Source organism: Serinus canaria, chromosome 1A, assembly GCF_022539315.1.
Source record: "Serinus canaria isolate serCan28SL12 chromosome 1A, serCan2020, whole genome shotgun sequence".
Taxonomy (NCBI): domain Eukaryota; kingdom Metazoa; phylum Chordata; class Aves; order Passeriformes; family Fringillidae; genus Serinus; species Serinus canaria.
In genome coordinates, this window is record NC_066314.1 from 49,512,089 (window position 1) to 49,536,054 (window position 23,966).

Genomic DNA, 23,966 nt, shown 5'->3' on the forward strand with positions numbered 1-23,966 from the left:
CAGAGAAAGGGCTCCTTGAGACACAGGATTTATACCCTTTGTATGGGCTGAAGAGGTGAATGAGCTGTCCCTGCAGCCAGCCCTGGGAGCACGTGGGTGGTATGAGTGTCTGGTGACCCCACAGCAGTTGCAACCACAGTGGAGAGGCTTTGGACCAGCTGCAATATGAGGATCCTCTTGGAGCTGTCCAGGCATAAAAAAAGAGAACAGTAGGTTTTGCTTGATCCATCTCTTCCCAGACACATGCCCAGAAGAAATCACAATGGCAGTGCTGGTCCCAGCTCACCAGAGGTGAAACCTGGGAAAGGGTTCAGACAGAAACCTATTCCTGCTGTTAAGAGAGTTTGACTGAGAGTGGGAGTGGGAGGGAGGCTAAGAGCCAGAGGGCTGAAGCCTGGGGTGGGGGAATATGGGCAGGGGAGAGCTGAAATTTGTGTAGAACTTTCCTTGTGTTCCCCCCTGCCTACTGCTCTTTGCTGCCTGTGCTCACCAGCTGACAGGGATCTCCTGACCTGTGAGGTGCCTGTGGAGAGGGAGCCGAGCACGCCTCACTCAGTTGCTCAGCACAATGAGCCCCCTCGGAGCCGTGGCAGGGCTGGGGACAGCGAGCCATAAGGCAGTGGCTCGGGCAGGTGGCTGGCACTGCAGGTGTCAGGACAGGCAGGGCCGGGCACCAAGCTGGCAATCAATAATGCAGAGAGGCGGTCACATGTCCTTGCTGGCTGTCGCAGGATTCCTCTCTCCCCCCCAGAGTCTGGTTACTTCCAGAGATCAAGTTCCAGCCTCTCGGCTGGTGAATTATTAAACTCCATCAGTGCTCCCTTTGTACCACATCTCTGTCTTCCTGCTGTCCTTCCTTGCTGGTGACAGGCTCTTTCCATCCAGCTGGCTGTGCAGAAGCAGAGTCCTTCAAGCCAGAATAGCACCTTGTACTCTCCTTTGCTTCTTGCTTCTCTGTGGGAGAGTGAATAGGCTCCAGAGATGGATCTGTCCTACAGATCCACCATCTCCATCTATAAGGTGAGTGCCAGCATCAAAGGCAGCTCCTGACTGCATATGGGGGACGTGTGGGTGGGAGATGAGAGTTTGCTGCCAAAGGCTCCCTTGGGTGGACAGCTGAGGGCTGAATCCATCCACAGGCTGAACTGCAGCAGCTCCTGTGGGCTCTGGGCTGTGTTTGGGAGGCAGAGGAGAGGGTGGTGTGGTTCCTAAGGACAGATCTAGGAAGGAACTGGGCAGGCAAGGTGGTTTGGACATGGAGCATGAAGGGTGGCACACCTTGGTTGCTGGCAGGAAGAAGGTCGATGGGCTGTTTTGCTCCCCCCTTCTGATCTCATAAATGCTTCCCTACACACACCAGTGCTGAACCAAGGGAGAAGGGCTGACAGAAGTGGGAAATTTCTTATGCCAATCTCTGGTCTTCTCTGGAGTCAATGGACACCTTAGATAAATGCAAATAAAAGCAGAGAGGCTGGTTGTCCATTCCTTCTCTTACAAAGCTGCTGAGTCTGGCAGCCACATCCTGGCCAGGAAGGGGTTGTGTTCATGCCTGGATGAAAAGCAGTGGCCCTCTGGCCGGCTGTGGGGTGAGGGAAAAGGCAGCTCAGATCCCCTTGCAGTTACTCCCCTGCTTGCAGTGGGTGTGGGCCCGTGGGAGAAAGCCATCTTCATTTAGGCAACCACTTGGCTGTGCAGTGGGCTACCTTTCCCTCTGGCACTGCCCCTCTCCTGGCTGGCTTGGGAAGGCTCAGGGCAGCTGAAGTTGCTAGCCAGCCCCAATGCAGGGAGCTGGTTGTGCTTGGCTGTGCATTGTCTGGTTCCAGTGCCCCAGAGGGGGCTCTCGCCCAGCCAAACCACAGCACAGGAGCCTCGTCCTGCTGAGCTCTCTGGGCACGAGGAAGAATGGCATTAACGTGCTTCTGCCTGGCCACAGAGTATCCTGGAGCAGTTCAACCCTGCGCTGGAGAACCTGGTGTACCTGGGGAACAACTACCTGCGTGCCTTCCACGGTGAGTGGGGTCCCACACGGCCAGGGCTCCAGACCACAGTGCTGCGTCCAGCCTGGGCACCCCCCATCCCCTCGTCCAGGACGAGGTTCCTGCTCTGCCACCTCTGACATGTCCTGAGCTGCTCTTAAGCACTGTTCAGCTCCAGGACCCACTCCTGATGGGGAGAGATGGGGGGCCTATAGGTGAAGTACCAGGAGTCCTATGTGATGCTCGCTGGAGCTGGTGGTGGTGGGAAGGCAGGCTGGAGCCTTACCACTCCTCTCCTCTCCCCACAGCACTATCCAAAGCAGCTGAAGTGTATTTTAAGGCAATTGAGAAGATTGGGGAGCAAGCACTGCAGAGTTCCACCTCACACATGCTGGGTAAGGCTCTCCTGCACATCATCATCTCCCCTTTGGTGAGCCACAGTTACCTTTTTTTTGACCTTCTCCCTTAGTTGGTCCACTTCCAGGTACTGGGGCAAGAAAGACAGCTCCTCTAAATGGTGTCTGTCTGTACCAGGCCCTGTCCAGGTGGTGACAGTCAAATTTATTGTGTGTCCTTGAATGTTTCTCACAGTCCCAGCAGTCTTCCCTGTATCTCTCTGAGGTCAATGAGTGAGCTCAGCTCCTGTGATGGACCTCCAGTGATGGACCTCTCACAGAAAACAGTCCCTGTTGAGGCATCCTGCCCCCAGAGATGAAATTTTCATCACGGAGGAAGCATTTTTCTCCTCCTTCAGGGTGTGAGGGAAAAGCCAGGGAGCATGCACTGACAGCAACTGATGGGATTTTGTCCTCCTGATCCTGCAGCTGGCTGGAATGGCAGCTTGGGGCTGAGGGACTCACACTCAGCAATGTAAATAACTCTGCAGCCTGGTGGTGACTGCTGGAAACATGATCAGGGAACTGCTCCACTGCTAAACATTTTAGCAAAAAGCTTCCAGCAAATGTGTCCCTTCTGCAGATTCATTCTCTGCACCTCCCAGCTGGCTCCTCTGCTCCCTGTCATCAGTCTCTGCCTTTCCTGGTTTCATAAGGCCAACACCAGTGAAGTGGGACCATGCACAGCATCAGACAGCCAGAAATGTGCAGTGCAGCTGGGGAGCCTTTGGGGTTAGAAATGGGGCCTGTAGGGGCTGTGGCAGAGCAGAAACCCCGCAGTCAGAGCCCATGGCAGAGGCAAGACTGCCCCTGATGCCTGGGGCTGTAGCAGAGCACTGGTCCAGCCATCGTGGGCTGGGGTAACCCTGCACTGGCACTGCCTGGCAAGGAAGGCTACCAGGGTGCAGAGGGCAGTGCTTTGTGATATCTCTTGGACTTTCACAGCCGTGTGAAAGCTCATCAGCCCGAGCTGCACGCTGCTGGTCTGCCTCCTTAGGCACATGAGAAAATGGCCACAGGACTTTTTCACCTTCTGTCTTTTTCCCCCAAGGTGAAATTCTGATGCAGATGTCTGACACGCAGAGACTACTGAGCTCTGATTTGGAAGTTGTGGTAAGTGGTTTTCCCAAGGGCTGGTGGAGGTGGAGAATCAAGTGATTTCCTTCAATACAGCTTATCAGCATTTACCACATTGACCCCATCAGCTGCCCTCACATGTGCCTGCAGGCAGGCGCCTGCCTCCCTGCTGCACGTGGCAGAGCAGGGTCACAGGGCTGGCATGCCCAGAGCCTGGCTGCAAGGCACTTGCTCTGCAAGTTTTATGAGCCACCCCTTATCACAGTGCATGCAACATCCCGTATGGTGAAGGGATAAGGATGATGGCTCCTTCCCCTCTTTCAGGCTCAGACCTTCCACGTGGATCTGCTGCAGCACATGGAGAAGAACAGCAAAATGGATGTGCAGTTTATCAGTGTAAGTGTGAACTCCCTTCTCCTCCTCAGCTCTCCTTGTTTATCTCTCCCCTCCACCAAGGGTTTTTGCTTCAACACTTGAGGTGTTTCCGTGATTCTTCTCAGCAGGAGATAAGGGGTCTTACCTTCTCCCATCATGGAAACAAACTCCCCTTGTTCAGCTGATGATGGAGAGCTAAAAGAGGGCAGGTGGCTGTTCTTTGTGCAGTGGGACTTGCCAAATGCTTCAGTGGGGCTGAGAGACTCAGCATTCCAGAAGCAGAGTTCCCAGCTTGCCCAAATCCCAGGCTCTGCTTGTCTGTGGCTCCTGTGCTGCTGTGTCCCAGCTGGCTGTGCTGGTGGGTGTGTCACAGAGGAAGACAGAGACCTTGGGACCCAGGGCTGGGGCAGCTGGGTGCCAGTCCTTGCTCCTGAGATCTGGAGGTTCATCAGCACTCTTGGGCCATTTAAAATAAAAAGAAAGGCATTTTATAAGAGGTCCAGGTGAAGCCTGATTGCAGGACTCAGATGCCCAACCACCCATCAGAGCAGGACCTTTGCTGCCTCACAGTGTGGCTGGGTCTCTGGCTCCTTACTGAGCCTGTTTTCTCCCTGGCAGGAGAGCCAGAAGCAATATGAGCTGGAGTACCAGCGAAGAGCCACCAACCTGGATAAGTGCATGGCAGAGCTGTGGAGAATGGAGAGGGCTCGTGACAAAAATGCCCGGGAGATGAAGGTGAGCAGTGATTGCAGGAAGGGGAGCTGGTAATAAGAACTGGATGATTTCTCAGCAGCCTTAGCCAAGGGGTTGCCCCAAAGTTCAAAAGGCAGCAGGCTTATCTGGAAAGTAGGAAATTCCTGTTCTACAGGGTGCTACTGACCTGTGGCACTCAGTCCTGCCAAGCCCTTTCCTCATTTAGGAAGCCCCAGGAAGCAAGGACTTAATCCCCGGCACCCTGCTCTAGCTCCTCTCTGCTGCTGCAGCACTGCAAGAGGACTGGGAAGCTGATAGACATGATGACACCTTCCAACCCTTCCCCTGAGTCCAGTCTGCTGGATTTTCACAGATGCCTTCCTCCCTTCTTTCTCTCCTTTCTCACAGGAGAACGTGATGCGGCTGCGCTCGGAGATGCAGGCGTTCGTCTCTGAGAGCCAGAGGGAGGCAGAGCTGGAGGAGAAACGCCGCTACCGTTTCCTGGCTGAAAAGCACCAGCTGCTCTACAACACTCTCCTCCAGTTCTACAGCAGGGTACAGCCCTGCCAGGCTGGGGGAGCAGACAGCAGGGCTGGAGGGGGAGCGTGCAGGCAGGAGGGAGCCAGGGCTGAGCCATCCCTTAGGTGAAGGATGCATTTGTGCATGGACTGGGCAGGAAAATGTTTTGTTTCTTGCTGTGAGGTTCAGGCTGGCTGTACTAGGCTGGGAGGACATGTCTGGGGCTGAGGGTGCTGCTGGCATGGGGTTAGTCGGGTGTGTGAGTGATGGAGGAAGGAAGGGTGCTGAAGGTGTTTATTAGCAGAGTCTTTGGGACCAGGAGATCTCTGCTGGAGGGCGCCATCCTGGAAATTCCTGCCTACAGGGAGCTGTTTTGCCATTCCCACAAGCCTAATTTTGGGAGGACCTGGTCTCTAATGCATGTATAAGCCCTAGGCTTCCTCTCTAGCTGGTCTGCCCTGCCCATCACGCCCTGTTGTCTGTTTCTTCCCAGGCTCGGGGCATGATCCAAAGCAAGGCACCACGGTGGAAGGAGCAGCTGGAAGCCAGCCGTAACCCCTCAAACAGCCACTCACAGGCACTGCTCTCAGCCTCCCACGGCCAGGGCTACCCATCAGGACGGCTCACACCCACCCACCTCGAGATGGTGAGGAGTCCACAGACAGCTCAGCCTTGTTTGGGGAGATATTGGAACAGGTTGTCCAGAGAGGCGGTGGATGCCCCATCTCTGGAACCATTCAAGGTTAGGCTGAACTGAGCTGTGAGCAACCTGATCTGACTGAAGACATCCTTGCTCATTTCAGGCGGTTGGGCTAGATGGCCTTTAAAGGTCCCTTCCAACCCAATATATTCAATGGTTCTTTGGTGGTGAGGCTGCAGGCCAGGGTCAGTCCTTGGCCAACCATGGTGCCTTGTGCAGCTCCAGTGGCCTTTCCTGGCCAAGAGGAAGAGTAGCCTGTGTGTGGGCTGCAGTGGAGGAGTGTGCTGAGTTTGGTTTTCTAAGAGGGACTGCATATTTCTCAGAGCATCTCCTGCCTAACACGGCTTTCGTAGATGTGTGTTCAACCCCCTTTCTTTCCGACAGCCCCAGAGACCCCTTGGGGACTTTGCTTCTTCTATGACTGGGAGTAGATCCAGCATCTTCTCTCCAGACCCTCCAGAAATGAGAATGTCTCCTCAGCCAGAGTCTCCCAGGCGGCCACTGCGGAGGACGCCGTCAGCAGCCAGTATGACCCACTTCTGGGAGCAGTGCTGTGGGGAGACACAGGGGTTGGACCTCTCTGGGAAGAGGGTTGGGTTTGGGAAGGGACCACCACTCTATCAAAGCACCAGACCTCAGCCACATTCCTGGGCATGGTGAGAGGACAGCACCTATGGGAGCTGTAGAGGGCAAGGCTGAAGGAGAAAGTGAGCTCAGCCTTCAGGGCAGAGTCCATACAGGGCAAGGTCAGGCTGTGTGAGGTGGGGAACCTACAAATGTACAATTTTCAAAGCTCCTTGAGCTGCTACAAGAACTGGTTCTTCCTAGAATTCCCATTGTAGTAAAGCACCTTCTCTCATACTACCAGATTAAATATTAGCTTGCCCTGTGAAACCCAGCCACTTAACTAATGACACACCTGATTTCCTTCTTGAGAAATTTCAGCTTAAAGTTTTTACAGGAAGTAAAAAAAGGACAGGGAGAGAGAGAAATTACCCAAATAATCAGTTGCTCTAGCAGGTCAGGAAGAGGACTGTCAGGCAGGGAGGGCATCAGCCAGAGCATGAAGTGCTTCTGCTCTAGGCATTTGGCCAGAGAGGACGCAGTGCAAAACAAATGGGTTTGGCTTGAGTGGATTGTCTCCTGCAGGATGCTTACCCTGCTTTTCCCATGCCATGTTTTGCTCTCTCCCTGAAAGGCCATCTGCTCCTCCCCTAGGGTAATTACTTGACTGGGAAAGCACGGGTCCCTTGGAGGCAGCAGGGTCTTGCAGGAGGATGCCAGCCTCCAGCCAGACCCTTGGGGTGCCTTCCCGCAGGTTTGCTCCCTACGGGCCGCACGTCTCGCTCGGGCTCCCTTGGCGAGGCTGGCAGCAGCAGCGAGGGCAGGAAGAGGAGTGGCACCACAAGAGTCCAGGCCATTGTGCCCCACACGACGGGTGCCAACCGGACCCTGCTGCCGTTCGAGCCCGGGGATGTCATCACGGTGCTGAGGCCGGAGGCACAGAATGGCTGGCTCTACGGCAAGCTGGAGGGCTCGTCCACGTACGTGACTCTGCTGCTGTGAAGTGGACAGGTGCAGGCTTGTTGAGTCTGGAGCTGAAAGGGTTAAGCCCAAAATTATTTCCCCCCCACACCCCCTCGCCTCCTGGTGTGGCCTGGGCACCGTGTCCCACCCACCATCTCAGTGGGACAGCTCCAGTGACGGGGGCTCTCCATGCCAAGGAGATGCACTGTGGCAGGGCTGGCATGGATGGGCTGCCTGGGAAACCTCCAGGGGCTTTGGGTGGAAGAGCCAGGGATGCAGAGACCCCCTCCTGGCTTGTGTGACTGAGTGACTCCTGTCATGGGATCCAGCTCAGGGCCATGATCTGCTGGAGTTACCTGAGAGCCTGGCATTTCTTAGCTCACACTGCAACTGGTGCCACAGCCTGCAGCACAGGCAGGGCATGGAAACTGCTGCACCCAGCACTTACTGAATTACTCCCTGCGGCACTGCCAGCCAACACCTGTGTATAAATCCTGCCCCATTCCACAGAGGATTTGGTCTGCAGGAATGCTCACAGATGTGAGATGAACAAAAGCAGTGCCTTTCTTTGGGTGGCTGTTTCTGGAGTGGAGCTGCTGTGAAATCCCTGGACGAGTTTTCCGCAGCTTCCTTGTGATTGTGGTTGGTTGGAGTGTCCCTTGCTGGATGGCACCAGCATTACTCCCAGGAGCACAGGTTTTGCACAGCTCCTGAGATAAGCAAGTCCTGCTCTGAGCTCAAGGTCCATCCCACGACACCCCTGTGCCCCATCTATGGGGTGACAGAAGTGCAGGAGCCCTGTCAACACATGGCAGTGGCAAACATGGCTTGACTGATGTGTGGGATGGGTGCAGACCAGAAGTGTTTGGCAAATGGATCTGAAGAACCACAAACCATGGTTGCCTGGACCTCATTTGGCTCTGTTCCTGTGCTCTAGGTGTGGCTGGTTCCCTGAAGCTTATGTCAAGCCTTTGGAGAATACAAGGGAGGTGGAGGAGCCAGACACCAGGTAACAGGATGGCAATTGGCCAGGCAGGAGCTCCTGGTACACCACAAATGCCAGTGGGGTTTGTTTGAGTGTGCCCCATGGAGAGCTGCAGGGCTCCCATGCTGGAGGACCTGCCAAGAGCCTCATTGTGCCCTGAGACTTCTCAGGCTTCCCTGGGCAGCTCCCATAACCTGTGCAATGTCATCTCAAAGGTTCCTGCAACTGGGCCAGTCCAAGACACGTGTATTTCCTCCAGAGACGTTCCCTGTTGTGCTAGCACCTGTGCTGCTCCCTGATCCTTGCTCTTTGGCTCCCACCTCACTGTCCTCTCCTCTTGCTCAGGCCCTTCCCTCTGCGAAGTAGTCACAGCATGGATGACATCCTGGACCGTCCCAGCACTCCATCCTCCAGCAGTTACTGGCCTGCTGCTGCCCAGCCCAGCGTGCCGACCCCACCTCCCCTCTCCGTGGGTGCCAGCAGTCACCAGAGCGGGGTGGTCACCCCAGTCACTCCTGGCTCCAAGGTGAGTGCAGGAGCAGTGTGAAGGGGGCCCCATCTGACTTTCATCCTCCAAGGCACACCTGTTCTGCTTTGGCAAGCAGAGACAGAAAATCACCTTTCTGATGTTGGTGAAGGGACCTGCTGCTTTCCTGAGTCTTGTTAGCACCAGTCTTTCTCACCCAGTCTGTTCACATGCCACCATGTCTGATGACTCCTGCCAGTCTTCCTGTTGTGTGCAGACCCTCAGTGCCTGGCTTTGTTCCCCCAAAGGACTGCTTTTCTGCCCCTGCCCTTCTCATCTCTCTCTCTTTTTGCTTACCAGGGACCCTTCAGTTCAGTCCTTTTCTCCATGACCTCCCAGCCTGATTTCTGGTGGCTCCAGGGCAGCACTTCTTTCTGCTAATAGTAGGACCATGGAGTGACCAGGCTGGTCTGGGAGTGGGTGACCAGCTAACAGAGATGCCATCCTTCTTCTCCCTTCAGAGAAGGAAGAGGAGTCTCATAGGGTTCCTCTTTTAAATTCAGATGAGGGTTGGTTTAAACTCACAGCTGGGGTAGGGAAAAGCTGGGATCAGAGGCTGAGGGCACAGCACAGCAATATTTAGGAGCCTTAGAACAAATTGTGTCCAAATCATGGCTTATAGATGGCATACTGAGAAGGAAGTCCTCCACTTACCATTGCTTCCAGCAGTAGGGAAGAACCAGGGTAAAGGTGAGGACCTGGGGGAGGAAAGAACAGTGCTGCCCATGGAGCATTACTTGCTCAGTCTCACAAAGGGCTGGGAAACCTTTTCTACGGTAACTGGTTCCAGGCCAGCACAAGGTTGCAAGCAATTGAATGTCTCAAAGAACTGAAAACTGCAACATTTAATTACTCATTTTTCCCCCTTTATGTCCTGCTCTGTGGTTTCAGGTAGCCTCAGGCTGTGCAACACAGGGGCACAGCCTCTGCAGCCTTTCTGTCCCTCTGGGTCACTGGGTTTTCATCCTGCCCCACGGCTGGGGTGTAGGGATAGACCTGGGATTGAGTCATGAATTGTGTGCAGCATTTGGAACAGCATGGCAGAGTGTGGAACCTCACTAAAAAGGAGGGAAAGGCCGATTTGGAAAGACTCAGCCTTGCTTTAAATGTATGCCCAAGACATCCCCCAGCTGAGCCACAAACAAATGGGTGCAACTTTCCAACTGGATGCCAGATAGCCACGTGTGACTCTCTTGTCTGCCACTAGAGTACTTTAGCAGGTCAGTTGTCACTGATCCTTCACTATCTACTCTCCAAGAATAAGGGCCACAGGGCCTAGGTCCAACTTTGTCTATCAGGTTTGTCCACTTTTAATTAATGTATGGTATAGGGTGGGTAGGTACAGCTCTGGAGTTCCCCATGGATGCAGGAAGCACATGATGGCATGGACAACAGACATTTTGCCAGGGTGTGTGGGCAACATGAGGGGGCATCTCTGGCTGTGCTGGAGGGTGAAATGTAGCTCAGACTGTCACTGTTTGCTGTGCTCTTCAGATATGACATTTTGGGGATCTGAGTCATCTCCTTTCTTCTCCAAAACAAAGGAAGATGTCCTAGGGGAGTAAGGAACCTGTGGTGTAGGGACAACCCCCCACAACCAAATTCAGGGTGTTATCTACAGTGGGGAATTTGTGGACTTTTGCAAAGCTTGACTGAATAAGGAGTCAGAGCCCTGTTAGGAGCCCTGTTGGGCTCCTAATTCACCAAAGTGTTTTGTGAAATCTTTCTCCATGTGTGCAGTGTCACCTGCCCCACTCTTCTCTCCACATTCTCTGCTCCAGATTTTTCACTGCTGCTTTTATTTTCACTGCAGAAATCAGGAGTATTTGATCAGCCCCCTGAACTCTTCCCACGGTGAGTAAGGTGTGGAACTCCACTCTGGAATAATCTGACAGAGGGGAGTATTATTACAATGCTATTATTATTTAATCTTTTGGATTATCAAATGTGGGAGGAGCAAGGAAGTCTCTGGGGAAAAGCAATGCACAGCCTACCTTCCAGGACCGAGGCAGAGGTGGTCCATTCTGGCCTCTGCTGACTGGGAAGGTCCTATCCTGACTCAGATAAAACGAGGTAGGACCTGAGCACCCTGAACACATGTCCAGACCCGCATGCTCCTTTCCATCCATCCTGGAAGGTTTACAATAGCAGCTCTCAGCCTGAGTGTGGAGCTACACGACTGTGCATCTCTGCCTGCCTGGAAAGGGCTGAGGCATAAAAGGACATGGCTTTGAGTTCTGATGAGTCAGGCCTGTGGGAATGAGACTTGCCATAAATCCCTGGTTTTCTTCCTCCAAACATGGAGCTGGGATGGTGTCTCCATGTTTCTGGTGTGGTGCCTTGGCTTTTTTCTGCTCCCCCACTCCTTGCTTGGAGGGTCGGTGTACACTCTACAAGTGCAGAGTGCTACCACGAGGGACAGCCATGTGCTAGTGTCCCTTCCTCAGACTTTGGAAGAAGGGGGGTGAGGAGCCCTCAGGAGCATCTGAGGGGAACCACATGGGAATGTGCAGCAGGGTGTGTTAAGGATGGAGAAAACCTACTCAGGAATTCACTTTACCACGCTCTCCTCCTTGGCACAGAGGCGACTGCAACAGGACTAAGTGGCCTTTGCTTGGTCACACACATCCCTGCATGGCACTTGCAGACTTTCTGATGGCTGCCCGTTTCCTTTCCCATTCCAGAGGTACCAACCCCTTTGCCACAGTCAAGCTGCGCCCCACAGTCACCAACGACCGCTCGGCACCCATCATCCGATGAAACAGGGCTGTGGGCAGTGAAGCATTTCAGCAGAGAAGGAGGAGGAGAAGTGATAATGCTGTGACCTCCAGCTGGGCAGCAACCTAGTGCTACCACTCAAGGAGCAAACTCTCTTTTTCCCTCCCATACCTCTGGGACAATGGGACCCATCTCACCTGGGTGCCTGGTGTGCTTTAGCCAGAAGCAGATCTCTGCTGCCCTTTCTGGATTGATCCCTGCTTCCCTCCCTTTGTGGTGTTACTGTGCTTGAGTGGGAGGGAGCAGTCTGATGTTACTGGTGCTGGTGGCCTGGGAGAGGGGATGGTGCTGGAGCTGGAAGCAGGGCTGGCTCAGATCATCTGCAGCCAGGGCAGTGCTGTTGGGATGCTGAAGGTGAAGCTTTGCTACCGTGGGCAGAGAAGGACTGTCACCAAACAGTTCCTTTGCCACCAGAAGAACGAACACCAAAAGAGAAGGTTACAAGAAGGCTCCCAGTGATGTGGTCCAGCTGGCAGGGTCTGGTCTTGGCCTCTTTGACAACTGTGCCCACTTGTAGCAGCACCTGCCTCTTCTCACCCCAGGTGCAGCCCCTTACCTTGCTGGGCAGTGCTGGGGCAAGGCAGGGGCAGGTGACAGTGTCCAGCACCACTGCCCTGTTCCTTCATGTACTGTCCTGTGGAAAATAGATGGGTTTTTTTAAAATAAAATGGAGAATGCATCTTCTGTGTCCATTTCAGTGGCTGAGACATCACCTCAGTCACAGAATGCAAGGGGAATAGGACAGGCACTCCACACCAGCACTGGGGCCATGGTGGCTGCCCACGCGTGTGGTGTTGGACACTGCAGTGCCGTGAGTCCAGATGTGGCAGCCACCAGCCAAGGGGTCTGGGGTGGATGTGGAGGGCACCAGGAGGGCTGCACTGCCCATTGCACGCTGCCCCACTGCGTTCCCCTGTCTGTCCTGTTGCCGGAGGGCAGCAAGGACCTGCTCCTCACCCATTGCTGGAACATGTGCCCTGGGCACCCCAGGGCTCCTCAGTGCAGGGCAAGAACTTTCCCCTAGGGCCTGTGGGGGCCTCACCAATTTGGGAATACCCGACGTGTGCTGGGGGAGCCCTCACGGGAGCGGCAGCGTGAGTGAGGGATGGAGCGCTGGCGATGGCCAGGGCTGAGCTGATTAGCCTTATTAATAGACATTAAACCCTGGCTGGGAGTGTGGCCAGGCCCCCGCTGCCCTCCTGCTGCTGAGGGGCTCCAGGGGTTTACAGCCCAGGACTTTTCCTCCCCAAAAGCCCACCTGGGCTGAGCCCCAGCCCCCCTCCCGGGAAGTAAAATTGTTCCCCCATGAGCAGCCAGAGACTGACTGGTCCCAGCACCTGCCCAGCCTCCTCCTGTGAGCCAGCCACTGGGAAGACTGGTTTTGAGGGGCGGGTTATGGAGCTGCCTGGGGTGGGCAGGATCTGGCAGTTTGAGCCATGGCAGGGAGCGATTCCTTGGCTGCTCCATCTTGTCTCACTTCCCTGCTGGGCACATGCCCTGCAAAACCCCACCACCGCTTCTCCATCGTGGCTGGCAGCTGAGGAAGCTTCAAAAGCAGCTGCTTTCCTTGTTTTGCCCCTTCCTGAAGCACAGGCACATGGTCTCCTCCTCCACTGCCTCCCTCCCCAGCACCCAACACCCCTCACCCAGCTTCTTCCCATCTTGGTCCCTCCAACTGAATCCATCCCTGCCAGGCTCTGCTGAGGAAAAGGCAGGGAGCCCCTGGGCAGCGGGATTACTGGGGGATTCGGGCTGTGGCAGGCAGCCACCTCGTCCCCATTGGCTGGAAAAGCCTCTTAAAAGTGGAGAAGTGCTTTCTGCCCGCTCAGCACCCGCTAGTCTCTGCTGACCTGCAGCCATAAGCAGCTCCTGACCCACATCCACACTGGGGGTGCCGTGGGACACTGCTTGCACCTACAGGAGGCAAGGGAGTACCCCACACAGGGTGTCCCCCCAGATCTGCCACAGCCAGCTCTGCTGGGCACCACTGGAACTGGAGGGAAGCAGGCTGAGAGGGGATTAGCTGTCTTGTGAGGACGTAGCTGCTCCGAAGGAAGGAGCGGAGCGCAAGAGACTGCTCGACGGGCGCTAGATTCCTGCAGGCGTTGTCCTGTGCCCACCATGGAGAAAAGATCCAGCAGGACCTTCTAACCAGGCACCCTCATCCAGAGCCGGGAAGAGCCAGCCAGCAGGAGAAGGAAGCACTGTTGAGGGATCTGCTCAGCCTTTGGAGGTCCAGCTTGTGCTCGGGAGGTCATTGCTGCATTGCCCAGGTCAGTGCTGTGGAGGCATGCTGGCACCCTCGCTCCAGCAGCCGACAGGAACAACTCATCCCGGGCCTGCATTCAGGGGCTTGTCTGTGGGTTGGAGAGGCTGGTGGCATGAATGGTGGGCCTTGCACTCAATAAATAGACTCCCTGCCCCAGCTGTACTGCATGGAGGCACTAAGAGCATTTATGTGGACACTCCTGGGTGCAGCTTGTCAAGGACAGTGGGGATTTTCTGGGCATTATCCAGCACTGGCTGCACTGTGCTCTGTGTCCATGGACTGGAAGCCACAGCTGAACCCGCTGTGGTCTTCACCCTTCCAGCCTGGGCTTGTGCCTCCTGGTGTCAGCACAAGTCTCCTTGCAGCCACCTAGAGCAAGTTCTGTGGCAGTGCCTGCTCTGGCCCTGTGATGCACAGGGAAGGGCAGGTGCCCATGCTGATGAGCTTTTAGGTGCATGTGAACTCACACACGGGGTTTTTATCTGTGGATAAAGCTCCTTAACTGGGGACAAAATGATGGTGAGCTGTAGAGTGTGCAAAGGCAGGTGCAGGGTATGGGGTGTGACTGCTGTGAGCAGACAAGCATGTGTGTCATGGTGCTAGGAATGAGGCAGCTTTGAGCTGCCTGGCTCACAGCTGGGATAAATCTCCAGCAGAGCTGTGCTATGGCATATTGGCCTTGGAGGCATCTCCACGGGTGAGCTCCTCTGGTGCACCCTGTCATTTTCAGCCACACCTAGCTGCAGGCAGGTGAAAGTGCTTTCATGCTTTGCTATGCAGCTCTGTAGCACAGAGCAAGTGGCTCCTGCAGAGGTGCCCTCCAGCTCCAAACTCAAACAAGTACTCACAGACATTTCTCTAATGGGCTCTTCAAAATCAGATGCCACGGGCTCATCACTGACAGGCAGTGCTACAAAATCTCTGAAGAGCATGTCACAGACAGACAAATATTTTCTTGCTAGGATGCTGGCAGGGAGCAGCAGGGTTGAGGGAAAGATGGATTACAATGGTTTGATTGATTCATTTAATTTGCAGTGCTGGATGAGCTCAAGAAAAGTGAGGCTGGGAGAGGGGCTTGGATAAAAAGTCTCAGGCTACGTTTGGTGGCAGCTCTTACTTGAAGTAGCTACCTGCAGCAGATGGTGCAGTGGTGGAGCACCAGCTCTGACTGAGAAATCAGTGTGCTTTGGCAGCAGGTCACCTTTTGTACAGCTGGATCCAGCTTGTCAGTCAGCTGGAGCTGGGACAGGAGCAGTGGGCAAAATGGCAGAAAGGGAGCGAGGCTGCTCAGTGTGGCTGTCAGGGTGCCAGTGATCCAGGAAACACCAGTGAGAGCGAGATGGGGGAGGTGTGGGTAGCTGGAGAGTGTATCATTACTCTTTTCTTCCTCGTAGGGATTCCTTGCCTTAAAAAACATCTTTACAGACCCCTGTTTTCAGTTAATGTGTCTGTCCCTTGCCACAGTCCCTGAGACCTGGGCTGGGAGGGAGAGATTAGAGTAGTCTGTGCTGGCCCCAGTGGTTCAACCCAAGAGCTGCTAGGAAACAGCCATCCAGAAGAGTTGCCCCAGTCCTTGCTCAGAGCCAGATTCAGCTCCCTTTTTTTGTAGCTCACAGCATCCTGAAAGTTTGGGGAGCTCTGCTGCAGGGACCCATGGTGGTGACAGGCATCTGAGTGCTGCACTCTGTTTTTCCCCTAGAGAGGGGAAGGAGGGCTACAGCTGAGGGTGGCTGTGGAGTAGGACCACTCTTGCCAAGGAAGGGCCCTCTGCCTGGGGTCTGCCCCAGCTTGTGCCATCCACACTTTGTCTAAAGGATTTGCACTTCTCTGACATTCAGAGCAACAGCAACTATGGGAATCAGCTCAACTCACCCCCTCTGCAGGGAGGACACCAAGAACAGGGACTTCCTTGAGAAATGCACCCAGATCCAGAGATCCCAGGTTCTAGCTACGTGTGTCACATCCATGAGACACTCCCTGTCCCCTCAGCACTCTCTAGTCCTTTTGTGACTCCTGGCATTTCCCACAACTGCTAGTGCCAAGAGATGAGGACGCTGCTGCCATCTTGCAGTCCTGCAGCCAAGAGAGCTGGGCAGGAGAGAGGAGCTAGGAGTGCTGCCACAAGACAGTGGTAGGAGACAAACTGGACACCAAAAAGGTCAGCTCAGGCATGGAGAATGCCTGTCTAATCTACTTGGGAGCAGCTGTAGTGTAAGTCCAGTGATGGCTTTGCATGCAGGTGTGGAAAAATCCTGGCTGACAAAGAAAGTGTGGCCAATGGTGCTGGAAGGGGCAGAAACCTGGTACCTAAGGGAGAAATGAAAAACATACCCATAGCAGTCAGCTGGAGCAAAATTCCTGGGCAGCTTAAGGGCCCTGAGAGCAACTCACAAGACATCCCCTTTAATTCCCTCCTTCTCCCCACTTAGGCTTTGTTCCAGCCCCTCCGTGGACAGAGCCCTAATCTCTCTGGCATGCAAATAACCACAGGTTTTTTGTGCTCTCCCCCTTCACCTATTTCGGAAATCTGGCCCCTGAGGGTGGGGAGGGGAGGGAGAAGGAGAGTGCCATGCACTGGGGCCTCCCAGAGGAAAGAACAGAGGGCTTAATGGACCTCCTTGCCTCTCTGCTGGAGGTTTCTGTGGCAGGGCAGGTCCTGGAGGACTTCCCACTGGAGCAGACCAGCATGGGAGAGGCTCAAAGGCAGATTTTAGGGGGGGAAAAGGGTTCATATTGCTGGTCTTTGCCTCGCCCCATCTGTAGGCAATGCTGGATATGAAGCAAGGGGGGTGCTTCAGATCCTGATGCTGCATCAGATGCAGCACTCCAGGCTCAGCTGGGAGCCGTGACAATGCTTGGCTGTGTTTGGCCAGGGGTTATGGAGCTCTGGGCTGCCCCAGTCTCAGGGAGAGCTTCCCACATCTGCCCAGCTGAGGCATGACCTCACACCCCAAAGCAATCTCACCTCACCTGGAAGGATCAGGGTACAAAGAGCAGATGTGGTCCCTGATGAGCCTCTCAGAGCCTGGAGATGGTGGGCATGGAGAGAAACCTTGTAGTAAATGTTTGCTGCTTTGCTCTTCTCTTCTTGCAGCACCAGCAGACTTTCTCTATTGCCCTACTTCCTCCCGGCCTGCCTCTTCATTCCTAGGTTAGAAGATGGGGAGACCTGACCCAGAAGAAGGGCAGCTCCCGGCTCCTGTGAAGCCCCCGGATGGTGGCTGGGGCTGGATCGTGCTCCTTGGCTGCTTTGTGATCACTGGCTTCTCCTATGCCTTCCCAAAAGCCGTCAGTGTCTACTTCAAGGAGCTCATGAAAGATTTCCATGTGGGCTACAGTGACACAGCCTGGATCTCTTCCATCATGCTGGCCATGCTCTATGGGACAGGTGATGCTTGGACACACTTCCCCCTCCTCACACATTTCCCACTCTGCCATGGGCCCAGACCACATCCCCATGGACTCTCCTCATGCTCTCTGGCCTGGCCATGAACCCCGATGCAGAATACAATTGCCGTACCACTTCTCTTCTGGAAGTGTGCTGCATCTCATATCCCTGTTTCCTCTGCCCCAGGAGACCTCAGAGGTCACCACACCTACATCCCAGACAACTGATACAGGGTTTGCTCCCACTGCTGAAGTGCTGTTCCTATCACACCAAGCACCAGGGAATAGGGGTCCAAAGGCAGGGCAGAACAGAAGCCTCCACACCACCAGCCCCTCTCCCTTGGCCAGGCCCAACAGATGTGTACTTAAGCAGCCAGTAGTGGGCTCCATCATTGCAACTTCATCTTCCCGGAGAGCCCTGCTTGGGCTGCCTGCCCCTTCCCAGCTGTCCTGTCTCCCCTTGGTCACCTTCTCTGTCTCCTCTGCTCCCTCCTAGGACCAGTATGCAGCATCATGGTGAACCAGTTTGGCTGCCGGCCTGTGATGCTCATTGGCGGGCTGCTGGCTTCTGCTGGGATGATCCTGGCATCTTTTACCACCAACATCATTGAGCTTTATCTGACAGCTGGTGTGCTGACAGGTGAGAGCCCCGGGATTTGGGGGATAACACAGGCTTTCCTGGGGAAGAGCCAAACCCATGTCGTATTTCCCTTTAGCACTGCCATGTCTGGTACCACGTCTTCCTAGCCTATTTGCACATGCTGTGGGAAGCACCTAGTCCTGAATGCTGCACCCATGAGGGATGCATCTGCTGAGTCTAAACAGCCAGGGCCTGTGGCTGAGAGACAGAAGAAACCTGTGGTGGTGTTCAGTGATCATGGTGACTGTGGCAGGCAGCATAAGTACACAGTGGCAGGGGAAAGAGGCAGAACTCCTGTGTAAGGCTCAGGTCCTGCCTAAGTGTGAGCACCATTACCTGATTCAAACCCACTTCAGGTGGACAGGCTGGTTTAGCCCATCCTCTGCAGGGGCAATCCACCAACATGAAGGCACAGAGGCTGGTGAGGAATACATGCATCCCATCATGGGACATCAGGACTAGGATAGTCTGAGGGGAGTCTTCAGCTTGTTGCAAAACACATCTCATGTTCTTGCACTCCGTGTCTCCCTCCCGGCTCTCACTTCCATGTAGGTCTGGGTATGGCATTGAACTTCCAGCCCTCACTGATCATGCTGGGCACCTACTTTGACAAGCGTCGGCCTCTGGCCAATGGACTGGCTGCTGCTGGGAGCCCTGTCTTCCTCTCCTCCCTCTCTCCACTGGGGCAAGTGCTGCTGGAGAAGTTTGGCTGGCGAGGAGGGTTTCTTATCATGGGGGGCCTTCTGCTTAACTGCTGCACTTGTGGGGCAGTCATGAGACCCCTGGATATGGGCATGAAGAGGAAGATGGGGAAAGCTCAGGACAAATATGAAGCCAAGGAGATGCTGCCCATAGGAGGGAAGTCAGAGGAGGGGATCAGCACCACCGATGGAACCAAGAAAGGCAAGAAAGCCAAGAAGAAGCCCAAGAAAGGAAAGAAGCTTCTGGATTTTAGTATCTTCTCCAACCGAGGGTTTATAATTTACACCATCTCAAAGTTCATCCTGGTCTTGGGTCTCTTCGTGCCCCCCATATTGCTGGTCAACTACGCCAAGGACACAGGCGTTCCGGACACCGAGGCCGCGTTCTTGCTCTCCATCATCGGTTTCATAGACATCTTTGCCCGCCCAGCCTGTGGCATGGTGGCAGGGCTGAAGTGGGTCCGCCCTCACGTGGCATATCTGTTCAGCTTCTCCATGCTCTTCAATGGCTTGACAGACATCTGCAGTGCCAGGGCGAGCAACTACACGGGGCTGGTCATCTTCTGCGTCTTCTTTGGCATCTCCTACGGCATGGTGGGCGCACTGCAGTTCGAGGTGCTGATGGCCATCGTCGGCTCCCAGAAGTTCTCCAGCGCCATTGGGCTGGTCCTGCTGATCGAGGCTTTCGCCGTGCTCATCGGCCCCCCCTCTGCAGGTAGGTGTCTTGCTGCAGGTGGTTCTTTTGGCTGCTCCACTGTATTGCAGGTACCGGGCACGGGCACCACACTTGAAGAAAGACCCTACTTCTCAACTTTAAATTTGCTCTAGAAGCTGAGGACTCATCTCTGCCTTCACTACAAATGTTGCATAGAATCGTGTTAAGGATAGGGTCAGGCACATGCAGCAGACAAACCTTTGAGAGTCTTCATTAGGACATAGCAAGTGTCTCTCAAATTCTCCTTGGTGTCCATGGCCTTTTGATTGGCACTGTGAATAGTGCTCTCAATTTGTTCTGATCCCAATTCCAAGGCACAGGTGTTTTGCTGTCAGTCAAGTCAAAACAGTTTGCACAGTCCCCTGAGGCATTTGCTGGTAATTTTTCTAAGAGGATTAAGACACTCACAGCTTTTCAGCCAGTCTAGTCTAGGTCACAGCCCCTGGTAAGGTCCATATCCCACAAACAGCCCACAAAAACAGGCTGTTGAATGGAGGTTGGTGTAGATTAATGTTAAGTATCTGATCACATGTGAGAAAGCCAAATCATGCCCAAGGCTTATTTCCAAACAAAGTGCAGTTTCCTGATTTGCAAGGAAGAGTCAGGGACAAGACTATGGAAAATCCCCAGGCAGGAACCACTCTGTTGTTTCTTGCACACCCTTCCCTCAGCTGTAACACATAGGCTAAAGCCCATCATTGAAGACCTTTGTGTGAATGGTCTTTTCCTCACCACAAACCACCAGTTATGAGTAAAACCCGCCCTCAGCACCTCCAATCAGTTCTCAAGTAAAATTTGGCAGCCAAGAGAAGACCCTCTTAAATGCTAACAATAATTCATGTCTCACTTTATAAGCTGTGGGGCAGTCAGCAGTCTCAGCCCAGGGAGGATCAAGAAATATGTGTCTTGGAGGCAGCTGCAGAGAGACCATTGGGGAAGAGGGGGATTGAACAGCACCTTGCCCGAAGGAGCAAGGCCCACCAGTGGGGTGCTAGCAAGGGAATCCCTCAGCCCTCCTGCCTCAGTTCAGCTGTGCCTTGGTGCTGTGTGCACGTACAGCGGCACACAGACAGTGCAGGCTCACCGAAAAACCACGCGGGGGAGCAGCCAAGTCGTGCTGGGGGCTCTAGGACCCCCCTGGCACAGGAAGCCCGAGCGCTCTGACAACCCTGACGGCTCGGACTCAGGGAAAAAAGTGCTCGGCTGGGAGAAGGGGGTTGAACAAAGTGGCTTTGTTTGGTGTAATCCTCCTGAGCTGCTTCCCGCTCCGTGGGGCCGAGGGGGTTTGGCACAGGATAAGCTGCACACACACACACGCACATGCACGCGAGCTGGGGCACGCCGGCTCCTCGCTCGCCATCCGGCTTGGCGGAGCAGGGGCACATTCACCTGCCCAGGAATTTGCCACGTGCCTCCCATGACTGCTCCGGGAGACACCTCGGCCTGTCCTGGGGCTAGTTTCTGTAGCACAGCAGGGACTGGGGTCACACGTGCATTTGGGAGAAGAGTGCGGCTCCACGGCTGCATCCTGACCGCAGCAAGACAGCTGTTTGTGCTCCACCAAGGACTGGGAACTCTTCCTCCATTGCCAGCCCCAGTGGATACAGAAAATATATTGAGAATCTCTCTGGCACAGAAATCATCAGGTGTGGGCCAACCAGAGGGATTTCTCTGCCAAAGAGAAATTTGTTCTTCCCTTCAGAATGTTTTCCTGACATAATAGCTTAAGAAATAGCAATGCCTCTCAAACTTTCTTTTCTGAGACTGGCCAATCCAAATCATGAGAGGCTTTTCCCACCTTGGCAAGTAGAAGATGGCCCACCATGAAGGTGTTACATTATTAATTATTTAATTAATGATTTAAGGTTGTCCAAAAAAGGGAGAACACCAAACATGCACTGTTACCGTACTTTCCCTGGAAGTACAGTGTGGCTCTTTCCCAGGGTGATTTTTAGGTATCCAGGCTTCTTGCTGCTCCCTTGAGGAATGGGTCCTCAGCCAAATGCAGGTGTTGCCCACCTGCACTGGGGTGTCCATGCAGGAGTGCGTAGGCTGAATTTAACCATCTCATGTCTTTTCCAACCATCAGGCCGCCTGGTCGATGCTCTCAAGAACTACGAGGTCATCTTCTACCTGGCGGGCTCAGAGGTCGTGCTCTCCGCCCTCTTCCTGGGTGTGGCCAGCTACTGCTGCCTGAACCGAGGGAAGAAGGAGCCTCCCCCAGAGAACAACCCTACTGCAGGAGGGGGGAGCGACACTGAGGAAGCAGAGTCCGACGTGCAGGAAGCCGAGGAGCACAGCAGCGACAACCACCAGCCGGCCCACAGCACTGACAACGCCGTGGCGGTGGCCAACGAGGAGGCCAACCATGTGGCAGAGGAGCAGCGAGGGGAGGGAGGCGGCTGTCCCGCAGGGGATGGGGAGGTGCTGGCACGAGATGGCTGCAACCCTGACCAGATGGTGGAGAGGGACAGTTTTTAGCCAGGGCAGAGAACAGGGATGTATAAAACTGGCCTTGTTTGCAAGCACCTCAGTATGGGAGGGTAGGTGGGATGCGGGGAGCAGAAAGTTGGGACAAAGGCAGATGTAAGAAATAAGAGGGAAGGGTATAAGAATGTCCATAAGGTCCTTATGTACATAAGTCCTCAACCTAGCCAGTGATACGTCTGCTTGCATCCTGCACCCATGCTGGTGCAACACAGGCTCAGAACAGCCCAAACACCAAAAAGAAAAAAATAATAATCTTCTTCCCTCACTTTCAAACCAGCCCTGGAGAAAGTCTTCCGAAGAGGCTGCCAAGGACTCTCCTTTTCCTTCTGCATTGTCACAACACAGAACACAAACAATTAGAGACTCTTTGTAATCAGATCTGGTACGCTCTGTTCTGGTGTCGGTGTTTCCTTCACCCAACTTCCATGGTCTGGATAGTGTCAGTCTCACTGGCAGCACGTTTAGGAGGTCCAGGGGCACCAGCACGGGCGTAGACACCAGGCTCTCTGCAACACCTCCCTCAGGCACTACCAAACCAGGAGGCCACCAGCCACAAGCACCTCTGCCTGGCACATCTTTTGTGGATAGTAAAGCTGGGGCAGTGACACCCGATGCTGCTTCCCCAAGTAGGGAAGCGCTGTGTAAGAGGCTGCCACTGAGGTACAAGAAGAAGACACCTAAGAAAGGCTAATGCCATTAGGTGTGCAGTTCCAGCACGGAGCCTCTCGCTGACAGGAATAGCACCAAGCCAGCTTTATCTAGGCTCAAGTGAGCCCTGTTGACGTGTGAGGGGAACAACTTGGCCCCTGTGGGGGCGGGGGTTTCAAGACAGGTAAATAACCACGTCCCAAGCGATTAGATTATCCACTGAGCAGGAATGGCACCAGACATGCCTGTGTTTTCCTCTTAAATAGAGAAAACCTCCTTACATAAAGGAATCAAAGGTAAGGCAGAAGGACAAGCCCCAGTCCCTGAGTGCCGCTAACGAGGGTGTTGGAGCACGTGGTAAGGCAGGCGTGACCCCCTCACCCCCTGGTGCAGTGGTGGATTTCTAGATTCAGAGAGGACAACCTTCCCTGGCATGCTTAAAGCACTTCTAATCTGCTTTAGGACTGGATCTTTTATAAACACCCCTGGCCAAAGCTCTTTCTTCCGGTTTCCTGAACTGCTTCACCTCAGAGACCCTGAGGCAACCTGTGACTATAACAGGGATCAAAAACTAAGCAGAGGGCTACAGGGAAGGCAGCTTGTTGGGCCACCAAAAGTTGTGTTTCATTCCAGACCAGACAGATTACAAATTAATGGGTAGTAAGCAGGATCCATAAAGCCATTTAAGCACAGCAGGGGAGCGGGGACATAAAGGAAAGGGTTTCATTCTAGGTGCTCCCAAACAAAAAACAGCAGTAAGTGATGAGCAAAATGAAGCTGTAGAAGAATATCAGTTTAAGAAGAGACAGAACAACTGGAAATTGGAGGGAAGAAGGTAAACCCAATGAGGCTGTACTCTGTTCCACCATAGCTAACACCACTGTTAGATCTGATATTGAGCTAGTCATAGTGGTGACTTTGGGCTTTTTTCTACTCAAACTCACTTAGAAATATCCCAAACAAGACTAAACCCCATACCAAACCCTAGATGCAAAGCTGTGGGAGAATGAGAGCAGCAGCAAGGGTGCTGGGGGCCTGCAGGCATTCATCCAGGGCTCTCAAAGATTGTTTTCCTTCCCAGCAAGGGAAGATCGCTGTTTCTGCTCAGCCAAGCTGCTCTGCAGCTCTTTCCCCAGTAAGCCCAGGCTGGCTTTCCCTTATTCACTAGTATGTCCTCCAAGGAGCTCACAACTTCCCAGAGGTCCAAGGTCCACAGCATGAAAACAACTGCCCTTGTCAGCCAGGCCGGTCACTAGAACAAGGTCCCCTCTGTTTCCTTGTCACAAGCCAACATTTCCCACTAAGCCTCCCACTCTTAAATTATTTTCACAAAAGCAAATAAAAGCCCTCAGGGTACGAGGTCTCGCTACAGAAAGTGCTGCAAAATTCCCAGACCTCCTCCTAAAAAACCCAGCTATGCTACTTTACACTTGGTTTCAATGGCTTTCAGGCAGACTCCACTGAAGCATTTTCAGTTCCCCCTCAAGTGCTTCGTGTTTTGGCCCAACAACTCTGAAAGAGGATCAGGGACTTAAGCATCAGCTGAAGCTTGTGCTGCAACAGCT

General features: G+C 54.0%; 2 protein-coding genes across 2 annotated transcripts; both read left to right on the top strand.

Annotated features, from left to right (window-relative positions):
- Positions 1 to 753: 753 nt before the first annotated feature.
- BAIAP2L2 (BAR/IMD domain containing adaptor protein 2 like 2) lies at positions 754 to 12,223 on the top strand. The gene is made up of 14 exons (XM_009086498.4): positions 754 to 1,020; positions 1,934 to 2,009; positions 2,285 to 2,371; positions 3,423 to 3,484; positions 3,773 to 3,844; positions 4,442 to 4,558; positions 4,925 to 5,071; positions 5,529 to 5,681; positions 6,120 to 6,261; positions 7,054 to 7,279; positions 8,200 to 8,271; positions 8,593 to 8,773; positions 10,587 to 10,627; positions 11,458 to 12,223. Exons 1-14 carry the CDS (start codon positions 982 to 984, stop codon positions 11,531 to 11,533), a joined length of 1,491 nt encoding a protein of 496 aa, XP_009084746.1. The 5' UTR covers positions 754 to 981; the 3' UTR covers positions 11,534 to 12,223.
- Positions 12,224 to 16,979: 4,756 nt separating this feature from the next.
- Positions 16,980 to 21,744, top strand: SLC16A8 (solute carrier family 16 member 8). Its single transcript, XM_009086496.2, has 4 exons — positions 16,980 to 17,208; positions 17,704 to 17,847; positions 18,400 to 19,263; positions 21,353 to 21,744. Exons 1-4 carry the CDS (start codon positions 16,980 to 16,982, stop codon positions 21,742 to 21,744), a joined length of 1,629 nt encoding a protein of 542 aa, XP_009084744.1.
- The last annotated feature ends 2,222 nt before the right edge of the window (positions 21,745 to 23,966 follow it).